The sequence below is a fragment of the Hydra vulgaris genome, chromosome 11, assembly GCF_038396675.1.
Source record: "Hydra vulgaris chromosome 11, alternate assembly HydraT2T_AEP".
In the NCBI taxonomy this organism is placed as follows: Eukaryota; Metazoa; Cnidaria; class Hydrozoa; order Anthoathecata; family Hydridae; genus Hydra; species Hydra vulgaris.
In genome coordinates, this window is record NC_088930.1 from 42,039,030 (window position 1) to 42,066,696 (window position 27,667).

At 28.0% G+C, this 27,667-nt stretch overlaps 1 protein-coding gene across 1 annotated transcript; it reads left to right on the forward strand.

Moving 5' to 3' along the window:
* The first annotated feature begins 2,169 nt into the window (after positions 1 to 2,169).
* Positions 2,170 to 25,866, forward strand: LOC100211987 (collagen alpha-1(I) chain-like). Its single transcript, NM_001309669.1, is given in 20 exon segments — positions 2,170 to 2,279; positions 4,368 to 4,594; positions 9,961 to 10,014; positions 10,138 to 10,251; positions 10,342 to 10,533; positions 10,644 to 10,697; positions 11,103 to 11,156; positions 16,827 to 17,078; positions 17,164 to 17,829; positions 17,935 to 18,087; positions 18,180 to 18,431; positions 18,545 to 18,706; positions 18,806 to 19,183; positions 19,277 to 19,708; positions 19,790 to 19,951; positions 20,064 to 20,279; positions 21,656 to 21,906; positions 24,305 to 24,489; positions 24,673 to 24,860; positions 25,311 to 25,866. Coding segments are annotated over 20 exon segments (4,422 nt in total). The 5' UTR covers positions 2,170 to 2,212; the 3' UTR covers positions 25,674 to 25,866.
* The last annotated feature ends 1,801 nt before the right edge of the window (positions 25,867 to 27,667 follow it).

Sequence of the window (27,667 nt, forward strand, 5' to 3'; positions counted from 1 at the left end):
AAAAGCTAAAGCAAGCTAAATAATCACTGCGCCACGGCTGATATGATTAAATCAAATCTGGCTGGTTTGACAGTCGGTGTTATGAACGTTGGTTTCAAAAAACTTTTCTTAAACTAGTCAAAAATCAACCGGAAGGTAAAGAGTTAATTGGAGACAGTTTAGCATCGCATTTTACCGAGTTAGTTGGAAAGCTCACTGTGGAAAATAATATATATCTTGTATGTTTATTGCAAAATGTCAAGCATTAGCTGCAACCGTTAGATCTGGCCGTGTTTATATCTTTTAAATGATTTATGACGATTCTTTTAATGACGACCATGATTTGGTTGAAAGCAATGATGAGATATTGAAGCGAGCAACGTTAAGCAGACTAAAGACAAGGATTTTAATGACTTCTTTATCAAAGGTCAGTGAGTTGCTGTTGCTAACCCAGGGAAGAACAAAGCGCCACCTTGAACTATATTGGAGAGATCGCAAAAGGTTTCCAACCCATTCAATAGGTCAAAGTGAAATTTGTGAAGAAGCAGAGTAGTGGACTTACTATCAATTTCCTGATGAAGACCAGTTAGACACAAAATCAGCTTCTTTTTTCACTGATATCTTAAAAAACCAAAAGTAAACAAACAAGTAAAAAAATCTAATTTTTAAAGAAATGAGTTACACAATGCCCGGACAAGAATATGCTAATACATGTATAATTTTTATTGCTAAATTGTTGCAATATTAGTGTAAAATTATTTAAAGTCTAAATTTTAATTAAATTTACCTCATGGACAAGCTTTAATTGATTTTTAAACATTTTTATGACATCAATTTCACCTTGGAAACGGGTGTATTGAAAAATATTTTTCTGAGATTGACTTTAGAAAGGTCGACTTTGAAGTTTAACCATGGAAAAGCACTTGAAAAGTTTAAATTATATTAAAAAAACAACTCTTCTTATAAAGTAAACTCTAAAGAAAACTATAGTGGTTTTACCATAAAGCACAATCAAGAGAAAAGTATCTTATGTAATGAAAACCTATCCTAAATAATTAAAGTATATCAAAAACTTGACATTAAAATAATTATATAAATTAAAAAAAAAAGCTAAACTATAACTTGTAAAATGTGCAAATTATAAAGTGAAAACATATATATATATATATATATATATATATATATATATATATATATATATATATATATATATATATATATATATATATATATAGATATAGATAGATAGATAGATAGATAGATATCTTATATGTATCTTTTACCTGTTTATTATTGCGCTTTTCTTTAAAATTATTGTGTACTCTTTTTAATAATTAAACAGAGTTGAACCTGCCGTTTTAAAAAAGGCACAAGTCTATTAATTAAAAATTTTTTAAATCAATGTTTTTATAAAAATGTTTATGGTGCTAAAGAAACTATACATAGAACTATATAATTAAAAAACAATTTTTAAACTAGCTGTGAAAGTGTTCCTCACAAAACTGCGATTTCAGTTTATATCTATCTACTTCTCTCAATCAATCTCTCTCTCTCTCTCTCTCTCTCTCTCTCTCTCTCTCTCTCTCTCTCTCTCTATATATATATATATATATATATATATATATATATATATATATATATATATATATATATATATATATATATATATATATAGATATATAGTTTTTAGCTGTTGTAATCTGATTCCTTTTTTTTTAAATTTAGCTATTGCTTACTGCTTTCATAATACGAAATAAGCTTTTTAAAAACAACTTAATAATGAAATAAAAACAAAGAAGAAAAACTGTGCAAAACTATTAAATGACTATGATTTGTCAACATTAAAATGAAAAGTTTATACAAATATTTGTTTCTCGGAAATTGAGGTCCAATTGTATTGTATTTACAACAAAAGAACTGTACCTGGCATTCTTTATCTATTGTTTAATTACTTTCTTCTTTGTAGTAATTTTGAATTGTGTTAAATAATTTTATCAAATAACAGTGAAGAGTATCAACTTAGAACAACTTCATTTCCGGCTAGCTATAAACTAACCAATCATTTTTACGGTTCTTAAAAATGAAATAAAAAACTTGGTTTATGTTTCTTTAATAAGACTGTGTTCATATGCCAAGTTCACTTTTATTAGTATTCTAAAATACTTTTGAGCGGATTAGTTTGCAAACGAAAAGTTGGTTTTATAGTTAGTGGCTATTAAGCTGCTGGCCTATAATGGCGTTTTCAAGCAGTCTGTTCATGCTATTGAGCATACATTTTATAGCGCTCACTTATGGTCAAGGTAAGATAATAGCTAAAGCTTTTTATTGCCGATTTTTTTTTTTTTTTAATTTTTTAGAAAACGCGTAAAAACATTTTAGGAGATAAATAACTTTTATTTTATTAGAATATGTATATATATATATATGTATATATATATATATATATATATATATATATATATATATATATATATATATATATATATATATATATATATATATATATATATATGTATGTTATTGTTATTATAATTATTATTATCATTATTTAATTTTATTTAACACCCAATGTAATTTACAAGGTAAAAAGAAAAATAAGAAAGTTATTTCCGGTTATTTTTACTTCAGAATTCTTTCTTATTCTCATATCTTTGAAAATTCCTCTTTGCTCTTTTGCATTCCAGCCTTCTATCGTATATTCCAATGTTTGTTCAACATCGGAGGGAATTTCACTTTTGGAAGGCGCAATTTTTACCTTCTCTTTATTTTAAATCAAAATTTTAAAATCTAACACCAGAAAACGGCATAGTTCCTGAACATCATCAACAAAATCAAATTGTTCAATCAAAAGCATTCTATAAGATTTTTTTTACTAATCAATAGTGATCACAAACTTATTAGGAAATAGTTTAGAAATGAACTTCAAAATTATAAAATATAGTAATAAAATGATAATTAAAAAATAAAATGGAAAAATCTAAATTTAAAGCTTTCATTTAGTAATCTTTAGACGTGATTTTTACAAACTAGGCTTTCATTGTTTAAAAACCATTATATATTTATAAAATGATTTTAAAAAGTAACTGATATTCAGTACACAGAAAAATATTTTGCTCTTTAAATTCCTTAAACACGTTATCAAAGAAATTTAAATTCGTGCTCAACATATGCAGTAACGTTTTTTTAACGCGGCGCTTAATTATCTTATATATTATTGCCGAACTTTATAGTAGTGTTAGGAGTGTGTTTAACACGGAATTCTTGGTAGCCATTGCAACCAAGGTAACGGCAAGAAAGAGTTGCAGCACTTTATTTATAAGCGTGAACGATAGTGTATGCGAATATCTAACTTATGTAAACTTCAAATTATGTAATGTTAAAACATATATTAAGTTTTACCGTTTTACTTTCACTAGAAAACTGCATTAACATACAGTTTTCAAGTGTAACAATAAACAGATATTTCAAGAACTTCTATTTCAGTAAAAGTAGCTTTAGGGCATCGCTGCGATATTCAACCTTTAAGAGACTCATTGCAGTTTAGTGTCATCCCATACTCTTTTCTGGTAACGGTCAATACATTCTAGTTTTTCGATAATATAATCACCATATGGTTTACTTTTAACAAAGGTAATTAGAATATATTAAATTATATATTGCATGGACGATTGAAATATTTCTTGAGCTCCAGCAGCTTCCGTTGACCGTGCTTAGCCAAAATGATTAACTTAGCAAGCGTGTGTAGCTTTCCAATGCCATAGCAGCAGGTAAGTTTATTTCATATGTTTTGAACCAGAAACACTTTGATTTATAAATGGAGATGAAAAAATATACTTTCAAAGTCACAGTTTGAACATTGAATAATAATTCCAATCGAAAATTCCATACGTATAGATTATAAAAAACATTTAGCTTGCTATTGCAAGAAAAAATTATCAACATCAGAATCACAGTTTATTGATGGACTACAGTTATATCTTTTCTTAAGCTTTGATGCACTAGTTGTTTCTGATTGACAAATAGTTGTGCTATTTGTTCTTCTGCTTTTTTTGTATACCTATTTCCTCGATACTTTTTCTTCAAATTTCTAATTTTATTTCTTTAGTTTGCCCTATCCAGATTGTAAGTTTAGACATAAAGTTAAATTACATTAGAATAATAAACTTTTAGAAATATAATATTTTAAAAGCATAATATATCTAAAACTGAAACTTCAAGTGGAAATCTTCAAGTAGTAAAATGAATAAATTACCTGTCTACACCGTTTTGTTTTTTAATTTCAACTATTTTAACCTTAAGTTAAAATGCTTCTCAATATTTAAAAAAAATAATCAATCTTATTTTTATTATGAAAAAGTTCAGTTGTTTCTAAAAATGATTAATTTTAGGTACTTCAATCAGGCCGGGAGAATGTTTACCTGTACCTGAAGATGATTCCCGCGAGTGTTCACCTGAAGATGAAAATAGCTGCATAACCGATTCGGATTGCCCTAATTCAAATGAAAAATGTTGCAGCGATGGTTGTAACCTTTTATGTACTCGAAATTTCAGTCCGCCTGTTGCTCCTATAACATTGAAAGGAAATCCAGGTGATCCAGGAGACAAAGGAGACCCAGTAAGCAAACAATTTTATTTTACACTGTTTTATTAGGGGCAGGATGTCTATCCATCTTGCAATTATACTTTTAAATAGAGTTCATTTTTTTTAATTATTTGTACCTTTTTATAATTGCTTTGACACCTAATCTTTCTCATCGTTCAACCTGTTTTATATAATTAGTTATATAACTGTAATTTTAATACATATCTATAAGATTAAACTTTTTGGATTTAAAAAAAAAAGTTAAAAAAAACAAAAAATAATGCATATAACCACATTCAAGTAAAATGTTGGATTCGGTTTATCGCTATTCGACCAACCGTTCCAAATCAATCAAGAACCAATTATTTTAACAACTTAATTTAATTTATTAGTAATATTTTGGCACTATGAATGGTACTATGATATGGTATTCTAACACCTAAATTTGATACTACGTTTAACTAAATTTGTTATTATGAATAATATTTTGGTAATATGAATGGTATTTTAACAGTTAGATTTGGTACTATGAAGAATATTAATAATTTTTAGATCATGAATAATATTTGTTGAGTAAATCTGTTTTTAAATCCAAAACGCGTCAGTCAATTTATGAATGCTTAATTATTCCTCTCCCCATATGTCAGTCGATAAATATAATTAAAATACGTAAGTAAAATAAATAGTAAGGGCACAGTCGTCCGTAAGATGTCTATACAATATTTAATGCGGTGTCACAATTTGTAGGACGTCCTTTAGACGTCCAACGAGCGTCTAGGCTCCATTGGCACACAACAATATATTTATGATTTGAAATGTGTAGAGCTATATGGTCACTCCTGTTTTTTTTAATACCAAGTTAATTGAATACAGGTTTGGGTTTTGATCGTCAATGCTGATGTCGTAAAACAGATGAACTAAATAAAATCTTCCAAATCGAAAATTTTTTAACAAAAAAGTTTTCAAGGTTTTTATCTTCTAAAAATTCATAAATTTTGTTTAAGTTGCTTTTGCTTCAGAAAATATAGTTAAAAGGGGGGGGGGGGGGGTAGGGAGAGATTAAGAGCTTAGGGAGGGGTTAATGCAATATCTTCTAGCTAATGGGGCAAAAGAGTCTGTTTACTTATTGTTTATTGATTTTAGTTACTTATCTAAAATAAACTTGTTAAGAATGATGCCTTGGCGTTTCTGTTCATAAATTAGACATTTAGTATTTGTAGTTGCCTTAAGTTAGCAATCTATTTATGGATACTTTTCTGTGTTTGAAAAGCTTTTCAAAGTTCAAGCTCCTCATTTCTGGATTTTTTGATTAACTTTATGGCCAACTATGCTCATTTTTTTAAGTTTTTTATCCACTATGTATAAAAAATTTTTATATACATTAAATCATAACAGAAAATAAATTACAATAATTATAACATGGTAAAATCAATAATCAAAAAAGTAATTAATACTAAGTAAAAAACTATTCAAAGCACCATTCTTTTGAAATGAAAAAAATATTTAAAATTTTTACAACATCAGAAATTTTTTCTGAATGAATAGATATTAAAGCTAAAGAATTAAATCTTTACTCTGTTATGCAAGTATTTGTAATATTTGATGGGACCACAGATTACAAAAATGTTTACTAAAAATCCAATGATAAAAAAACAAAACTCCAAAAAATCTAACTTAACAAACTTTTTTTTTTTTACAAAAGTTGCAGAAAATCACTGATTAAGAACAGCCGAGTAACAGTAGATGTGATAAAAATTGATTTTAGATCTAAATATTGAGTGTTCACTTCTATTCAACTTCAACTTCATTAGACTGTTGTGAGAATAACGAGTGACTGTTAAGCAAACAACAGTGATTGTTTTAATAAAACTAAACTTACAATGAAAGAAAAATTTGTCATTAGATTTTAAAACATCAGGCTTTGGAATATGTATCAATACTAAAATTCTTGCCTTCATTGTGTGTGATTTCTTCCATTGAGTGAAATACATCTAGATCGCTATTTTTCTGAATCCATTTAATTTGATAAATATTAATTTTACTTGAAAAATTTAACTTTTTGAGATCCAATGCACATTCCTAATACTTTAAATATTGCATGATTTACCAACTAAATTAAGTTTTTACTTAATTTTTTTAAATTGTTATATAACTAATATTATCTAGAATTAAATTTATAAATTTAAAAGGTCTTTTTGTTCACTGTGCATGCCATAAACTTAAAGTTTCGGCAGAGGTGTACTTGGTTCACGGGTGATTAAAAGTATGATTTATTTTAGCCGTTTTTTTAATTAAAAGATACACCACCCTCCCTGATCCCGTGAATAAAATACACCTCTGCACAGTAAAAAAAAGGTTTTCCCGACATTTCCCCTTCACCATCATAACTAAGACCACTGCATTTATGGATATAAAGGCATTTATCATGAATTGAAAAAGTTATTTTTTATTATTCAATAAATTGCAAAAAGTCTTTACAAACACTATTATCACACTCAATGTATCTAATAACAAAAAGAATGTTCAACATTTGAACAATCAGTGGCTTCGTCGCATATAGTAATATATATATATATATATATATATATATATATATATATATATATATATATATATATATATATATATATATATATATATATATATATATATATTATATATATATATATATATATATATATATATATATATATATATATATATATATATATATATATATATATATATATATATATATATATATATAAATAATAACATTTCAGTAACAAAATAAAACATAATACAAACATGTTTAAACTTTTTATTTTATTTTCATAAAAGCATTAATGTCGAAAATTCTTAAAAAGAAAGGATTTTCGTTTAAAATAGGAAACCTTTTTAATGACTCTTTCTTTACAGTTATTACGGAGCTTTGCCTTGTAAGTGATAATTTAGACAAGTGCTTGGATTTATCAGCTTTTCTATGAGTTCATTAGTATTAAAAGCTAATAAAGCCTTATTTACTGTAAGCAAAACAAGACCATTCTAAAAGCGTTTGATTAAAAAGGGTTCACTCGGTTCCGTTTACTTAAAAAAATGTATTCTGTCATACGCGGTTTTTTGAGCATAGTGGAGAAGAGTTTTTATAAGTTTGCTTAAGTTCATTATAACATCAAAGCCGTAGTAGATATTTTTCTTATTTATTTATAAAGACAACTCTACGGAGGGTGTCAACCCCTCCTCCCTTAAAGGTTGACAACTTTCAAGTTATAGTTGATTTAGACGGGTACCTGACACATTTGAGTCTAATGATTTTTAATTCTAAAAAATTTTGTTTTTGCCCACACCCCCTCCCCTTACTTTTTGGAATAAAACGACTAAATAATGAAGAATCTTCATTGTTTTTAATTCATTCACAAAACTAACATTGTCTTCATTGATGACAAAGTTAACTTTATACAGGAAGTTGATAGTATGGTTTCAGGACCTCAAATTGATTCATTTCGGATGGCCTGACTGGTTGCAAATTAATCCTAACCTAATTGCTTATAATTGAAAAAATGGATACACCTAAGAACATTACCTACGAATTTTTTAAATTTTTAAAGTAAAAAATCTAATATGTAGACTCTAGAATTACGCCTCGGGAATGACAACAAGTGTAATTTTTCTTTACTTTTTTTGTCATTACATTGTAATGACAAAAAGTACAAGTAAATTCCAAAATTCATATTTTTGTCAATTATCGTAATAATTTGGTCAGTACTGTATATATACTTGTATACTATGAATTTAATTTTTGAAGAAGATTTTATTATATATTATTAAAATATTATGGGTGAATCTCAAGATACTAATCGCAGGATACCCCCTAGATCTGCCCCAGCAACAGTAAATAGAAATAGTACATTATTTAAAGTTTAAATGCTTTTGAAGATTATAAAAAATATTTAGTGGAATGTTTAAATAAAAACAAAAGCCATTTTAACCCCTAGATCCGCCCCATCAACAGTAAATTTTAATTTCAATCCCCTAGATCCGCCCCAACAACAGTAATTAGAAATAGTACATTATTTAAAGTTCAAATGCTTTTGAAGATTATAAAAAATATTTAGTGGAAAGTTTATATAAAAACAAAAGCCATTTTAACGTCTAATATTTAAAAGTTGAAAAAATGGTTCTAGTTTTGTTGTTAAGGGATCGTCCGTAAATTACGTAATGCAAACTTTCACAATAAACAAAACAAAATAGATCAAAAGTTTTCCCATGAAGTTTTTCCTTGCAAAAGTTTCCCCTTGCAGTTTAAATAAAAAATTAAAATAGGCCATTAAGTTTAATGAAAATCGCCGCGTAAAAGAGCTTAATATCTCCTCCTTCTGTTTTTTAAATATATTTTGCGTTGCGTAATTTATGGACGATCCCTAAGGCGTTGTTAAGGTCAACATCTTTAGTTACTCTTAAAAATGTTACTTTAGAATGTTTTATGTTAATAAAAAATACAATATTGTTATATCAAGTTAAATGTTTTAATTAGTTTAAAACTTAGAAAAAATTAGTTTAAAAACAACTTTCAAACCAAAAATCATTAAAAAAAGTAAAAATAAAAAGATAAACTGCAAGATCGAAATTTTAACCATGAATGATGCATTTAGGTTAAATCTTAATGAGTGGAAAAATGTTGAGGGAGTAAATCTGTAGTTAAGCGGCGTAAAATAGTTTTATTTTTTCGCTTGTTGTGAATCTTGCTCAAAGTGGTGACTTTTTATTATGAACAAGTAATATTTATTGTCTTCAGTACATACATCGACTATCTTATAGCCTGCTGCTATAAGAGAGTGCTGCTACATCGACTATCTTATAGCCTGCTGCAAAAGGAAGTGCTGCTACATCGACTGAGGGTTTGGTTGGGGCAGGCAGTCTATCAAATAATAAAAAAAAACTTAAAAAAAAAAATTAAAAGGATATTAAAATATTCCGTATATTAAAAAGTCACCACTTTGAGCAAGTCTCGCAACAAGCGAAAAAATAAAACTATTTTAGGCCACCTAGCTGCAGATTAACCAATTATCAGCTACTTTAATTTTAGTAGTAATAAACTTTAGTGGAAATATAAAAATTAAACTTTAGTAATGGACACACATATCCTTTAAATCAAATCTTAAAATATTTTAAAATCCTAAATTATGCTGATAATTAAACAAGGACTTTATTATTATTTTGAAAATGTTTGTTTTCAGGGTTTTTATTCGCTATCACATATTATTTTATATAATAGTAGCAATAGTATGGAAAATTTGCTATTATTATTTAAAAAAAAGTAAGTTTGCAAATTACAGTAATTCTGCTTAACTAACAACATGATGTGTTAAAATAGCTTGCAAGCAATATTGTGGTGAAAATATTGAAAATAATTTTTTTAGGGAGTAAAAGGTGCTAAAGGTACTTCTGGACCTCGTGGGTTGAAAGGAGATAAGGTATAGAAAGCTAAAATTTTTTTAAATTTATTATTTTGAAATATCAAAACTTTTTTTGTGGCAATGGTTTTTTTTTTATATTATTTTAATATAGATGTTTGTAAATTTTTTGCTATTTATTAGGGTTTAGCAGGACCATCTGGTGATAATGGAAAACGAGGAAAGCGTGGTAAACCAGGTCCGCCTGGTCCTGCATTTGGAGGAGGACCAGGTGGAGGTGAAATACCTGTAGGACCAGTAAGAATATTTTTAAGTAAAAACTTAGTTGTGTAAGAATTTTATTTTTAAGCTATAAAACTTTAACATAAATTTATATTATTTGCATAGCTAACTGGAGAAAAGGGTCCAGGACCTAATGGAGAAGGACTAGCTGGAAGCTTAGAAAGTGAAGGATCAGTTGTTGCTAAAGAAGGTCCAAAAGGTCCAATTGGGCCTGATGGTAAACAAGGTCCTAGAGGACAGTATGGTGATCGTGGTGAACCAGGGCCTCAAGGTGAATCTGGCGATCCTGGTGAAAAGGTAAAAATGTCATATTGATAATGATAAGTAATTCTCAGATTTTACTATATCTAATATTTGAAATGAACTTTTAATTATCTTTGTTTTTAACAAAAAATCATTTATAACAGGGCGCTCAAGGGCCAGCTGGATCTCCAGGTACAAATGGTCGTGATGGCTTAAATGTATGTATTTTTTTTCATGGGAAATTAAAATGAAAAAATATAGCCCAAATATTTTCAGATCCAATCTAGCTCAAACAAATTCTTTATTATATTAATAAATGTTCATACAAGTTTTTAGTTATATATATAAATTTTGTACAAAATTATTTACATGAAAATGAATTCATTTTAATTTATACATTTATGTATTCCTAAAAACAACAATAACTGATGCATCAGATTTTTTCCTAGTAAACTTCAGCATTTTGTAATTTAATAATCCATCATAGTTTCAAAAGGCTTGGAAGAAGAAAATATTTTTGCTAAATACAATTTTTATTGGAGTACAATTATGCATTATTATTTTGTTTATTGTTAGTTAAAAAATATTTAAAACTGTAGTTTTTTTTCACTATTTTATTTAAGGGTGAGCGTGGAGACCCTGGAACAATAGGACCACCAGGTGAACCAGGTCCAGAAGTAAGTTTTTTAAAACTTTAATTTTATTTTATTTTTCATAAAAAAATGTTCTTCATACATTAAACATAGACTGCCTACTTAAGCCTAAACTCTAAGTTAGTATACTTAAGTTCCTACAGAGGGCTGTTTCAAAATGGCATTGTCAGCAGCATTTCATGTGCAGCTAAATTTGCTTTTGGTAATTATTAAATATAAATATATGTGTGTGTGTTCTCTTTATGTTATGTTATATCATACATAGTAGAAAAAAAGTTCTGTTTCAATTGAGCCATAAGAACTTGCTAGAATTGCAAGTTCTAATAACTCATTTTAACTTTTAGTTTCAAATATGGCTGCTCTATATGGCCGATGATTGTCTTTAGGCATAATATATATATATATATATATATATATATATATATATATATATATATATATATATATATATATATATATATATATATATATATATATAATGGTTTTTGTTATTGGGTCTAGTATTAAAAACATTAAACTCTTGATCGTAGAATTATATTACTTACTTATTATTATATTGTAGATACTTATTATTATATTTATAGATTTTTTTTACTAGATTTATAGATACTTATCATTATATTATAGATACTTATTATTATATTATATATAGAATTATATTACTTACTTACTTATTATATTTAAATTTAAAAAAAATTTTTTTTACTTCAAATTTTTAAACTTTTTCCAGTCTTATAAATTAATTTGGATTGGACCAAGTTTTCGAGAAAACTGCCCCAAAAATCTGTTATGTGAAAAAAATAACTTATTTGCTGATATCAAAGTAATTAGATTTATGGTTTAAAAAAGTTATTTAAAAAAGCGTATTTAAAAAAAAATGCCTAGAAAAGTTTCTATTTTCCATATTTTATATTGAAATCTCAAATAGGTGTTTTTACCTAATATTGTAAAGCCTAAAATAAGTTGTTTTTTTAAAATAAAAATAACATAATTGAATTCAGCATTTGATGGCAACTTTTTAAAATCAGGCTGATATGCTCTAGAGAAATAATTACATTTTCTGTAAATCAAGACTTTGAAACTTAAAACACACACAAAAAAGTGAATTTCTGCTAACTGTTTTTCCCTATTTGTTTAGATTTAGCAATTAGCTAGAGTTTTAGCAAGAGAATTAGCAAGAGTTGTTTATGCAATCGCGTGTTTGTTAACTGAGTTAATGTTAGGAGAAAATAAAATAAAATCGTTACTTTATGTCATTTTAGGTTTAAAAATTTATTTGTTTTAATAAACCTTATCACAAAAATATAAAACAATATTATTTAATTAGATACATATAAAAGTAAAATAAAAACATTTTTGTTCCAGTCTTATAAATTAATTTTTAATTTGTTTGTATTTCAGAGTTATAGAGTTGAGAGAGGGTTATAACCACAATTAGTGTCCTTGTCTGTAGTGGCCTTCATGGCCTTGGGAAGGTGTACTAAAAAAAAATTATATCTATATAAATATATATATATATATATATATATATGTATGTATATATATATGTATATATATATATATATATATATAAATATATATATATATATGTATATATATATATGTGTATATATATATATGTATATATATATATATATAAATATATATATATATATATATATATATATATATGTATATATATATATATATATATATATATATATATATATATGTATATATATAAATATATATATATATATATATATATATATATATATATATATATATATATATATATATTAAAATTTCTGCTACACATATTTAAATTAGTTTCATTTTACTGGTGTTGTAAATCCTTTTTTCATAAATAATTTAAATTTTTATTTTACTATTATTTTAATAAAAATATTTAATTTATTATCTTAATAATACTGTTTTAATATAAAATCATTTCTGTATTTAACTAAGAACACTTTTACTTTCAACTGCACTTAGTGACTTTGTTTTATTTTATTTTTTTAAATCTTTTTAATTATTTCCTTGTAAGTTTTTCCCACAAATGAAATTAAATGAATGAATGATTTATAGATAAAATTAAAATTATTAATTGCATGTTTGCTTTTTTTTCAAGAAAAAAAAAGCATTTACGTAATATATATACCTGAAAAATATATATATTAAGTAAAAATCTGGTTTTTGTGTAACAAAATTAGGCCGTTATTGAAATGATTTTAATGAACATAGGCGGTAGGACATATTGATTTTGAAACTGAGTTATTGGACTAGTAGAGGCGGGTGTATTATTGCAAGTTAAAATATCACTCTCAAGGAATTTTTGTAAAACTGCTTAGTTTTTTGAGGAAAGCTAATTTTTCCTGCATTTTAATGTATAAAAAAACAATGTTTTTAATAAAAACAGTCTTAAAAACAATGCTTTGACAGAAAACATAAAATTTATTGACTTTAGCGTTTTATTTAAAAGAAAAAATGTTTTTATTTTACTTTTATATGTATCTAATTAAATAATATCGTTTTATATTTTTGTGATAAGGTTTATTAAAATAAATAAATTTTTAAACCTAAAATGACATAAAGTAACGATTTTATTTTATTTTCTCCTAACATTAACTCAGTTAACAAACACGTGATTGCATAAACAACTCTTGCTAATTCTCTTGCTTTTTTTTAAATACGTTTTTTTAAATAACTTTTTTAAACCATAAATCTAATTACTTTGATATCAGCAAATAAGTTATTTTTTTCATATCAGATTTTTGGGGCATTTTTCTCAAAAAATTGGTGCAAAATGGGAAGCTAAAATTTTCAAAATTTTTTTAATGGTATAAAATTAGACATATCTCAACTAGTCCAAGATCTATTTTCCAAAAAAAGTTAATATTGACCTGCCCTAATAGGCGGTTTTTGAAATGATTTTAATGAGGAAGAGATGCAAAATGTTCAATAATTTTTCTTTTTTAACTTAAGAGATTGAAGCTCTTATTTTTTATTATTTGAAATTGTTATATGTGACTAAGAATATTTTCTCTTCCATATATGTATATAGTAAATAAGACAAACTTTTTATTAATACAAACATTACATTTCAACTAGCTCTACTAATTTTTAGCTAAAATTAAATATTGAAAATTTGTTTAAATGCTTCTAAAGGTGATTAAAAAAACAATACAAAATATAATTATCAGAATACAAACTATTAATAATAATTACAAAAATACTTAAAAATTTATTTTTTAAAATTAATAAGTTATACTAACGAACGAATAGGAAGTAGCAAAAAAGAATATACAATATATATATATATATATATATATATATATATATATATATATATATATATATATATATAAAAACTATATATATATATATATATATATATATATATATATATATATATATATATATATATATATATATATATATATATATATATATATATATATATAATATATATAAAAACTTTCTAATAACCCAAATATTATTTTAAAACATACAATATATATATATATATATATTATATATATATATTATATATATATATATATATATATATATATATATATATATATATATATATATATATATATATATATATATATACATATATATATACACTGCAGGCCAAAAGTTTCCGGACACTTGATATTTTTATATAAAAAGCTAAAATCTATCCTGTATCATTAAATTAACCAATAAAATTAATTTATAATACTTAAACTTACTAATTTTAAGTGTTTATGTAAGTTTGAGGTCAGTAATTGGGTATTACTGACCTCAAACTTAAATAAGTAAGTTTTTTTTTTTAATTGTTTATTTTAACTTGATATATAGCGTTACATTACTCTTAAGACTTTGGTCTTGTTAAAGTTATTTATTTGTTGAAACATGAAGTAAATATTTATAATATAATGATAGCCGACTAAAATGATTTAGAATATTTAGTTTTGTTTAGTTTTCATTTGGTATTAATGGTGGTTACATTATAAAATCTTGAAAAAAATTTTAAAATTTTATAATTTGACTATTTAACTAAAAATATGGGTAAGAAACTTTCTTTAACGGTTGCAAAACGTTCTGAAAAAATTACATTACATAAAGAAAGTTATTCAGTTCGTAAAATTTGCAAAAAATTAAAAGTTGCCAGAAGTACTGTACAAGATACCATCAAACGATGGAAAGAAACAGGCATTTTTGAAAACAAAAAAATCTGGTAGACCACGGAAAACAACAAAAGCAGAAGATAATAGTATAATATTGATGAGTAAAAGGAATCGAAGACTTACGGCCCCGGAAATAACTTCAGGCTTTAATAGGAGTCATTCAAAATATTTATATATATATATTTATACATATATATAATGGTGTCCTCAAAAACATGACCTGGCCGGCCCAATCACCAGATTTGAACCCAATAGAGTTACTGTGGGAAGAATTGGACAGAAAGGTCAGACAAAAATGCCCAACATCCAAAGAGCACCTGTGGCAGATATTAGAAGAATCCTGGTTATCAATTACACCCGAAATAATAGATAAATTAATAAATAGGATGCCACGGATCGCAAAAAAAGTGATAAAAACTCATGGGTTATTTTTTGACGAAAAGACAGTTTAATAATAATAGTGTTGTTAGTATTTTTTTTCTTTTCTTTTTTTTCTTTTTTTTTTTCTTAAATAGTAACTATATGTATCTTTTATAAAATAAATATGATATAAGAATTTTTTTGAAATAATTATGGGAGTTTTAATTAAAAAATTAAACAAGATCAAAGTGTCCGGAAACTTTTTGCCTGCAGTGTATATATATAATATATGTATATATCTTATATATATATATATATATATATATATATATTTATATATATATATATATATATATATATATATTGTATGTTTTAAAATAATATTTGGGTTATTAGAAAGTTTTTCTAGAAAGGATAAAAATTATAATTATAAAAATTTGCTAGATGGGAATGCTCAGCTTTAGATTTCTCTTTTTACATTCTGTTGTATAATATTTCTCTGTCAAGTATAAATTGCATGGTTTTCCAACATCATGAGGTAGTGGTGTAGTGTAGCGCTTGCTTTATAATTAATCTTTGTGGTATTACCAGATTATAATCAATTATATTCTGGTAGTATCGCACCTAACTTGTTTCTATGTGCAGCAGCCTTGATTAGAAAGGTTTGTTTTTCAGAGTTAAATAGTTAAGAAGTGTAAAATGGTTACAATCCTAACCACAAATAAAGAAATCTCCTTGACTCTAGCAGCCTTCTTAGCCTTGAGGAGGTGAATTAACGTTAAAAAAAAAAATTAAATTGTTTGGTCTAGTCAAGAACTTTACATATAAGTATATTTCCATGTTCTCCATATAAATCTAAAGAGTTTAAAAAAAAAGTTTTAGTTATCAAATTAGTAAAAGAAAAGTGTTTTTTTTTTTTTTACTAATTACAGCTTTATTTTGGTCATAATAAAGATATTTTGTGCAAAAAAATTAAAAGAACATTATTTTATGAGTTCATCAATTCAGATTGAATCATTTTCATTTTACATTTCTTTTCAACAATTCTTACATTATAAGTAATCTAAGAGTCATTGATTCAAAACAAATTGTAAACCTTTTAAATTTTTTCACTAATTTTTAAAAATTGTATTTTTTTTTTAAATAAATGACTAAATATATTTTCTTAAATATATAGGGATTGCAAGGACCCAGTGGATTGGATGGTCCTCAGGGTTATAAAGGAAATAAAGGTGAACAAGGACCAAGTGGTGAAAAAGGTTCTCCTGGAAAAGAAGGTGAAAAAGGTCAGGAAGGTGAAAATGGATTGAAAGGAGATACTGGACCAGCAGGTCCTCGTGGATTACAAGGACCTCCAGGACCCCAAGGACAAATGGGTCCTACAGGATTAATGGGGCCTATTGGATCAATAGGACTTCCAGGGCCACAGGTAAGAATATACATATTTTTGTAAGTTAACATATTAACAAAAAAGTTGTTTAAGGTAAAATAACTTTGTCACTGTTTTATTTAAGGGATCGGCTGGTTTGCCTGGTACACCAGGAGATCAAGGCGAAAGAGGACCTAAAGGAGAAACAGGAGCAACTGGTCCCAGAGGGGAGCGCGGTGAACAAGGAGAAAGAGGAAGGTCTGGAGAACCTGGTCAAAAAGGTTCAAAAGGGCCATTAGGTTCAAGAGGCAGAGATGGGTTTCGTGGAGATAAAGGAAGTTCTGGCTCACCTGGTTCCCAAGGTCCAAGAGGTCTAGTAGGGTCCCGTGGTCATCAGGGTTTGCAAGGATCTGATGGTAGCATAGGTGAACCTGGTCCACGTGGTGCTCTTGGTGAACAAGGTCCTCAGGGTTTACAAGGTCCAAAAGGTATGACTGGTGATCCAGGAAGTCCTGGAAGTCCTGGGGCACCAGGACCAACTGGTTCTGTAGGAAAACCAGGTCGAGATGGAAATATTGGCCCAGCTGGTTCTGATGGACCTCCTGGTATGGCAGGTATACCAGGAAATCCAGGAGAACCAGGATCACCTGGAGAGAAAGGTCAGAGAGGAGATCGCGGTCAAATTGGTCAGCAAGGTATAAAAGGTTCAACGGGTGCTCCTGGTGCTTCTGGTGAGATGGGTGCTCCTGGTGATAGAGGTAGTGCAGGTCCAGCAGGAAAACCTGGAACATCTGGGAAGCAAGGAGCTCGTGTATGTTTTCTTTAACTTTTGTTTAGCAATATTTTTTTAAAAATTTTTCAATGCGTATGAACATTTTAATACTTTAAAATAATTGATTACATTTAAAAAAAATAGGGAATCCCTGGAAATGATGGGCGACCTGGAGCAATGGGACCAATGGGTGAAAGAGGTTTACCTGGTATTCATGGTCTTCAAGGAATAAAAGGTTCACCTGGATTATCAGGAGCTGCTGGTGAAAATGGTCGACCAGGAGATAAGGGAGCACAAGTAGAACTTACTTTAATAATGGATTTTATCATATTTGTAGGTTTCAATGTAAGTTTTTCATTACATTTTCTATTTGTTTTATTAAAATAAAGGGAGAGAAAGGATTAAAAGGTACACAAGGACAAATTGGTGAATCTGGGCCCATTGGTTTAAAAGGAGAGCGTGGGCTAGCTGGGCCCACTGGTCAACCAGGGTATCAAGGACCTCCAGGTCCTCTGGGAGAATCTGGTGCACCTGGAAAAGATGGTGATCCAGGTCAACCTGGCGATCAAGGAAATGATGGACGTCAAGGAGAGCAAGGTTTGCGAGGACCACCTGGTGTCAAAGGAGCCCCTGGGCCAAGAGTATGTTTTTTTTTAATAGCAATTTTAAATATTCAAATTTTGTGATCATCTTAACTAATGATCTACAAAGTTTACAAGTTAATTTTATAAAATTTACAATATTATTTTGCAAGGGCGCTTCTGGATTAGTTGGAGAACCGGGTGAACAAGGTTCTGATGGTATACCTGGTTATAAAGGACCTTCAGGCCCTCCTGGATTGCCTGGAGATAATGGTCAACCAGGATCTGCTGGTCTACCAGGTTCAAAGGGACCCGAAGGAGAAAAAGGCCAGCATGTAAGTATTGCAACAATATAATTTAATTAATGTGCATAACAAATATTCAAATTATTTAATTTAAATAAATTCTCTTGAACATTTTTACCTTAAATATAGGGTGCACGAGGAGCTAAAGGTCAAACTGGAGATGAAGGTAAAGATGGAGCTAAAGGTCCTGATGGACCTGCTGGTTTACAAGGACCACCTGGTGAATCTGGTATAAAAGGAGAACCTGGTCGATCTGGATCTAATGGATTACCTGGAAGGCGAGGAAATCCTGGACCACAAGGTAATAAAGGACCAGCTGGGCAACCTGGTGAAACAGGTCCTGTTGGTCATCCTGGATCTGATGGTGCAAAAGGTGAACTAGGAGCTCGTGGAGAAAAAGGTGAAGTTGGTCCAGCTGGTGGAAGTGGTGAAGCAGGACAAATTGGTGCTTTAGGTGCTGAAGGAGGAAGAGGAGAAAAAGGAGATCGTGGTCAAGCAGGTCCTCGTGTATGTATTTAAAATGTTTATATTTTATAGCTCATTTGATACAAATGCAAAAATTGAATGTTGTTATACTTATAGCTTTAAATATAAATTTAGGGAAACCAAGGTTCTCCTGGAAATGATGGGCCTAGAGGTAGACGTGGTCCGAATGGAAATCCAGGACCTTCAGGTCGTTCTGGTCCTCAGGGAAAAGATGGACCAAAAGGATCTCCAGGTGAAACTGGTCATCCAGGTAAACCAGGTGAAAATGGGGCTCCTGGATTTCCAGGTAAAGATGGTCGAAATGGTGAACCTGGAGAAGATGGTATTACTGGTTTACCAGGAGATATGGGACCAGTTGGGCTTCCTGGCCAACCTGGTCCACAAGGAAGAATTGGGGCTTCTGGTTTTCCAGGAGCTCAAGGAACAGTTGGACCAAAAGGAGAGCCTGGTGTACCTGGTAAACCTGGTTCCAAAGGACAAAAAGGATCTTTAGGAGCAAATGGGTCTCCAGGACCAGTTGGATTACCTGGAAAATCTGGAAAAGATGTAATTTTTATTTCCTAATAAACATTTTAGTAATCTTTCTTTTGTTTTCATTTTTTTATTTCAATGTTCATTATTTTCAAGGGTGCGCCTGGGACAGATGGTAAAAATGGAGAGCCAGGAGATATTGGACCAAAAGGAAATTCTGGTGAAAAAGGGTTTTTAGGTTTACCTGGTGTTGTTGGAGCTCCAGGTTTAGCAGGACCTACAGGAACTAAAGGAAGAGCTGGTGGTCCTGGTACTCGTGTAAGTATACATAAACAATGGATAACTGATTATAAAACAATGCAGTGAAAGTTAAAAGATAAAATGATGTTATAATTTAATATTTGTTTATTTTTGTTTTCTAATATGTTAGGGAATTGATGGATTAAAAGGAACTGATGGACCAAAAGGTCCAAAAGGAAATATTGGTTTTCGTGGAGCAAAAGGTTCAAAAGGTAACAAAGGGCAAAATGGTGAAAAAGGAGATAAAGGATTTCGTGGGTTGACAGGACCTGATGGTGTACAAGGGCTAATGGGTAAACAAGGCGAAATGGGTCTTGATGGTATTAAAGGAAGCATTGGACATCCGGTTAGCTTTTTAAATTTAAAAAAAAACCTTTTCAGGTTTTCATTATACTAAGTTTACATTATAATTTTTAAGTTTACATTGGGCTGTTTAAGTTTTCATTATATGTATAAGTTTCATATTATACAAACTTTAGAATCCTCAAATAGAAATACTTTTCGATAAAATTGATATATTAATTTTTAACCCTCACAGAGTTAAACTTTAACTTTCACAGAGTAAAAATTTAACGGATCACTCTGAGTAAGGATGTACATTCAATTTATTCCATATTTTGCTTAAATATATAATGTCAAGGTATTAGGTTGATGCATATCAACCTAATATCTCCACATGCATATCAATCTAATATCTCCACTACTTATATTTATTCATATCTTGATGATATTAGGTTGATGCATATCAACCTAATATCTCCACAACTTATATTTATTTATATCCTGATAATATTAGGTTGATGCATAATTATTGCACAATTTTTAGTACTACTGTTATATATAAACACAGAATAATAAATAAGTACAGTACAATCAGAAAAAGAGATTTTCGAATTATAGACTTTTTTCAAATATTCTTGTCAAAGTAACTAATAGAAATTAAACAAAGAAACAAATAGTGATTCTTAGGCCTAAATGCAATATATTATTTGTTTTAAACTTTTATATTTTCAAAAAAAATGTCCGTAATTGTAGATTTTTATGAGCTTGTAAATCCATGTCAATGTGATGATTTATGTTCTTAAGAGCCTTTGTCTAACTATCTTTAAATATATATATGCTTTTTAAAAAGAAATAAGTATATATATAAATATACATATTAAATATATATGCTATTTAAACAGAAGAAAATAATTCACACTTATTATTTTTCAAAAACTCAAAACATTCGAAGTTTGAAAAAAGAGTTAAACAATCTTTTTACACTTCAGAAATTTAAAAAGTTTGATTAACCTAGAAAAGTTTGATTAACAGAGAGAATCCTACTGACATTCTGAAAAATCTATTCGAATAGTGGGTTTGTTGGAATGGGGGTTTTTGAATTATAGAGATTCAAGTTATAGGAAGTTGAACGTAAGTGTTACTTAAGCACTTTTCACAGTGAATTCGAATTAGAGAGATTTTACTATACTGACTTAAAAATATATAAATACTAAAATATATAAGAATATATAATAAATAATATAATAATATATAACAAAAAATATATATAAATACTTCTAAAAATGTTCAAAAAATTGTTATACAACAACCTAATGTTAAAAATTATTGTAAAGTTTTCTTTTTGAACTTTATTAAAATATGTTAGTTTTATAAATAAACTGTTAAATAAAAAAGTTAAATGAAAGGCTTAACTATTTCTTACTGAAAATTATGCATTAGGGAAATCAAGGACCAAGAGGTCGGCCTGGACGAGATGGTCCACATGGAGAAATGGGAGATACTGGTGTAGATGGAGTGAAGGGGGTTCCTGGATTGAGAGGACAACCTGGAGATGATGGTCATCCAGGATCACCCGGACCTACAGGTCCACCAGGTCCACCTGGCGGGGTAAATAATTTTGCAGCAGGCGGTCTGACTTCATTTCCACCAATGGGTAATACAGAAAAAGGACCTGGTTACCAGGGTTACAGGTAACTTGTTTTTTTTTGTTAAATGATATTTTGGTGTGCATCTATGCTACACCTCTAAATGTTTGTCTAAATAATTTTTCACATATTGCTGTATGCATTTTTTTGTTCTTTTTTCAATTTATGCATAAGTTGATATGTAGTTTAATATGTTTGAGGGTGGTCAAAAAGTTTTGAGTAAAAAAAGTTTTGAGGGTGGTCAAAAAGTTTTGAGTATACAGTCAAATGTAAAAGTTTAGTTTATACTTTGATAGTTAAGCATTTACTATTTTAAATAAAAAATCCTCTCAAAACTAAAAAAAAAAATTCAATGAAAATTGGCCTTAAAAGTTAGAAAATAGTTATTTCAGTCACTTATAAAAATAAAGACTTTCAGTATAAACAGGCTTTCAAAATTGTCAACCTAGTAAATCTCAATTTGTCAAAAATGAGCTTTTGGTTTATTTCTCACTAAAGTGTAAAACTTATATCAGCATATTAAATCCTATTGAAATTGTGAAAAAACAGCTGTTAGAAAATGCGCATTTGGCCGCAAGCCACGCTAGAATTGAAAGTTTTATGCATGTTTTGTTAAAAATATTAGTTTGATTTTTAAACTAAAATTTTTTATAAAAATTACTTATATTGTAACATAAAAAAAATATATAAATATGAGAAGTTTACAGCCTCCAATTTGGGGTACAAGCTGACAAGTGCTGCTATATACAGGCATATATTCAATGAATGTTATAATTTTAGTTTTTACAAGCCAAAAAAAGGCCAATGTTCAGAATGTACAAATGTACCATTATGTCAGACATAGAAAAGCAGAATGTAAAAGCATAGAGGAGCATATCAGGCGAAATAAAGAAGCACAGTCAGTAAAGGCAGCAGACAAAGAGAGAGCCAAGACAGAGAATACTTTCAAATCAGTTACAATAATATTTTTTTGTTTAAAAAAATATTCCAATGGAATATTTTTTTAAACAAAAATATTACCATTGGAAATTCATCTTTATAGAAATAATAAATGTTCATGGTTGGCAGAAGAAAGTATCATTCAAATAGCAATCAAAGTCCACTTGCAAATTATACATAACTATGCGCAAATTATTCGTGCGAAAATGTTGATTCGGTAAAAAAAATCACGTTGCTCAGTCTTTTAATATATATAAGCAGTTCACAGGTATAATAGATAGTTTTATACAACAAATGGTGAAAGAAATGAAGAAAGAAAAATATTTTCCCATCAGTATTGATTCTACTTCTTATATTAGTGTGTAGATTAACTGTGTTTATTTTTTGGTATGTTTAAAAGAATGGCTGTCCGGTAGAAAGAGTTTTATGGTTTTTACCCAATTGAGGTCATAAATCTGAATAATTAGCAGGTGCTATATTTTTGATTTCAGAATTGCATGGATTCGATACAAACAATAGTTGTGTTTACGATTACAATGTGTCTAACATGTCTGGTAGGTATACAGGACTTTAAGCTCGCATTAAAAAAATTAATTCTTTTGCATCGTTTGTATCATGCTTGGCACACTCTTTAAATCTTAATGATGGATGCGCTGTGGACTGTTATAGAAAGCTTCAGAATTTTTTATTTTGCTTCAAAATATCTATAAATTTTTCAGTACTTTTACATATTGATGAGAAATACTTCAAAACAATTTAATAAAAACAGAAAATGTATCAATTAAAAACTATAAGATACCAGTTGGTCAGCCAGATCTGATGCAAAAATTAGCTTAAACAAAAATTGAAATGAACTAATTAATGCACTTTCATTTATCAAAGATGATAAATCACAAAAGTCTATCACAAGTTCAGAAGCTAATGGACTATCTTGAAACAATTTTAATGGCCTCATTAAGAGGTGATATACTAGAAAGATTCAACAAAAATATTAAACAATTACAGTCAGTTAAGGTTGATTCAAAACTCATGTAGAAAATTATACATATTTTTTTAATGTTAAGTGAGTTTAACAATATATTTGTATTGAAAATGTTATTGTTTTTTTATTAATCATCCCATATCAAAGTATTCAGTTATTTATAAAAGAGGGCACTTAAAAAATTAGTGCCCTAGAGTGCCAAAAATAAATATACGTCTCTGCTGATAGCAAGATGGCTGCCTATTACAAATTGTACAAAGAACTAAAGCAATTATTTTGTATGGTGTCCCAGAAAAGCTGTTCAGCTTCTGAGTTCTGAGGAGAATGATGTAAAGGAATTGCTTAATGTGTTAAAATCCTACCAATCTTTAAAATTGCTTAATATAGTACAATTTTTTTGTATGATTATTCGTTATTTATAGTAGAACAGTTAGGCTTTAGCGATTAAGAATTATATCAATATCCTATTTATGTTAAATATAAAAGAATTTTATTTAAATGTTTTTTACTATTTTGTTTTAGATACTATCGTAGCGAACGAGGTGAGAGTTTTGTTGAAGCTACTGAAAAAAACAAAGATACAGTAATTGAAAAGCTTATTAGGCTAGAAGATATTGCACAAGGAGCTCAGAAGCCAGATGGAAGTGAATATTTTCCAGCTAAATCATGTAAAGATCTGAAAATGTGCCATCCCAATGTATTAAGTGGTATGAAAAATAGTATTTTTTTACTGTTGCCTCTAATCTTTATAAGGCTTCAGTTCCATTCACAGATGCACTTTTGTACAATGGAATCTTATCAAGAAAATGTATTTAATAAAAAATTTTTATTGTTTGTCTAGTTGTTTCTTCCATTTATTTGTTTTGCATTCTCTAGATTTTATCTTTTAGGGGAATATTATATTGATCCAAGTTTGGGTGCAAATGTGGATAAAATAAAAGTCACATGCGAGTTTTACCCAACAGCTTCTGAAACCTGTATCAAACCAGCAGTATCAATGTTTGAAAAGAAAAAATGGGTCTCTCAAAGCAGTGATCAATGGAAATGGTTCAATGGAGAAATCTCTTCAGATTCTATAGTAAGTATTCTATAGTATTTGACATGCTTCTTTGTTAGTCTTACTATTTGGCATGGTTCTTTGTTAGTATTAGCATTTATCATGCTTCTTTATTGTTTTTAGTATTTGATATGCTTCTTTGTTAGTCTTTTTTTTTTTAATATTTTTGATTTAATCTTAAATAATTTACTTATAGCATTAAAGATGTTATTAAAATGTTTTGATTAATGAATTTATTTTAATTGGTAATGGGTATATTATTGATGATCATATATTTTTTATCAGTATAAAATTATAATTAAATGTACCATGTGATATATGTTTATAATTAATTTAATTTTTAATTAATTTGTTTAAATGCATAAATCATAAGGTAACACGAGTCATTCAATGAAACAATAAAATTTGGTATGAATTATTAGTTTTTATGAATATATATGAAACATTTACAAAGATATAATTATATTATAGTTCACTTATGCAAGTCAAGTTCAGCTTCGCTTCTTACGTTTAAACAGTCAATTTGTAAGACAGAATTTAACTTATCACTGTTTAAATTCTCATGCTTATAACGATTCCTTTGGTAACAATCGACCATATGTCAAGATAATGTCAAGTGACGATATAGAAATTCACACGGGCAGCCATATGAAAAACAGGTTAAAGGTTCTTCAAGACCAGTGTAACAAAAAAGACAATCAATGGCATAAAGCTGTTTTTGAGTTTAGCAGCAAAATAACTTCGCGTTTACCAATTGTAGATGTTGCAGTGTTTGACGTCGCTAACGTTGGAGAAGAATTTGGCATTGAATTAGGTCCAGTATGTTTCTATTAATCAAATAGAATTTTTTAGAATAAACATTCTTTTACCATTAAAGTTTTTATTCTTTATACAAAAATGTGTAAATCTTGTGCACATTGGAGCACAAGTTTAGTCGCTAACAAATTAGACAATGATTTATTATATATGCAATAAATTATTTGATGTAAAAAAAAATATTATTTTACGCTTATTATGACAAAAAAATACAATATTGGTTTTAAGTTTTTTGTGGTATTGTCATCTTGCAAATTAAATGATAAACACAGTTGAATGTAGAATATTGAGGGCACTTGTTTGATGATTTTTGGACGTCAAAGCAATTAAACATAAATAAAAGCTAAAAAGGGGTTTTAAAAGACGCGAAAAGTTTTGTTTTTTTTCCTGGTAAAAACAACAACAATAACAACAGGGTATTCATTTTTCTTTACAATTTTTACAACAATATATTAATAGTATAATATTATTATTAAAAATTATAATGAAATACTTAAATATTTAATGATTATGAATAAATAAAAACAATTGTTTGATAAGAAAAGTGTTGTATGATTCTGATCAAAGGAGTGACACCAAAAAATAATAAAAATAAAAAATAATATTATTAGAAAAAAAAAGAAGAAAAAAAGTTACATAAGTGTCAAAGAACTAAAGCAATATATTTTTAAATTTATTTAAATCTATTTTGTGCCAAATAAAGAAATGAAGATATAATCTTTCAAATTTTCTCACTCATTCACAGTGCATTCAAAACTTCTGTTCCTCTCATTGATATACACATTGAGTTTTCCATTGTTGATATTTCTAGTTAAATATGTATTAATAAATCAAGTTTCCTCATAAAAGTTTGTTATAGAAGAAGGTTTTTATTAAGTTAATCAAAAACAAAAAGAAGATTAGCAAATCTAAATAGCAAGGTAGAAATTTTAAAAAGTTTTTTGAAGTTTGGAGTTTTTGTATAATAGAGTTGAAATTTTATTTTTCGGGTTGACGTTGAACTGATAATTTATTATTATTATCGGTTTGTTTCCTTGACAACAGTAATTGAATGGATGAGATTGAAAAATTACAAAATAAAGTAAATTATAGGTAGTTTATTAACATAATGACAGGTTATTGAAAGTATTCCCTCAGCTCGATTTAGTTTTTTACGGAGTGCATCTATTTGAAAATTTCATGGAAGTTTAAAACCTATAAAGTCATCGAAATATTTAATAAAATATCTTGGTGTCTTTATAGGTTGGATCAAAAAAATTGTGACAAGTAAAATTTTTAGATCAAAATCCAAACTGAAATTAATTTAAACAGAAGAAACTCATAAAATATTATCATCTAGTATACATTAGTTTTTCAAAAGCTTGGTAATGTTAGATAAAATAGATATTGGTTTATATTTACTGTATAGGGGAGAGTAGGGTAATGGCGAACGCGGAGTAACTCCGAACATGGTCAAAACAGCATTGTAGAAAAATAAATTCCACAATTTCTTTTTACCTGCAGAGAAGGGATCCTATGCTCAGTTCCGACGTGCAGTAGTGTAATGAAGCTGCGGATGTTGTTTACTATAATTTGATTTTAACTTTTTCTGATAATTCTATGCAACTTTTTTCTTGAGTAACACTCTGATGTAGCTTCTATGGAAATAAAGCCACTCCTTTTTTTGTTGTTGTTGCATAATATAATTTTTAGACTTAGTTATTACAATTAGCATTTTATTCGTTATTACACAACAGTGTTTATGATTCGCCCCCCCCCCCCATATGTTCGGAATTACCCCACGTAGGTAGGGTAATTCCGAACACCAATGGTTTTATTTTTGCCATAAATTTTTATTTTATAATAAGATTTTTAAAAATTGCTTTTGAGAGTTTGTGACTGAATAGTTAAACTAATTGATAAGCAATAAATATGATCAATTTTGTAAAACAGGTGTCTTTAGTTAGCATTTCCGCTTTATTTAGCATTTCCGCTTAGGTGTTCGCCATTACCCCATTCTCTCCTATGAATTT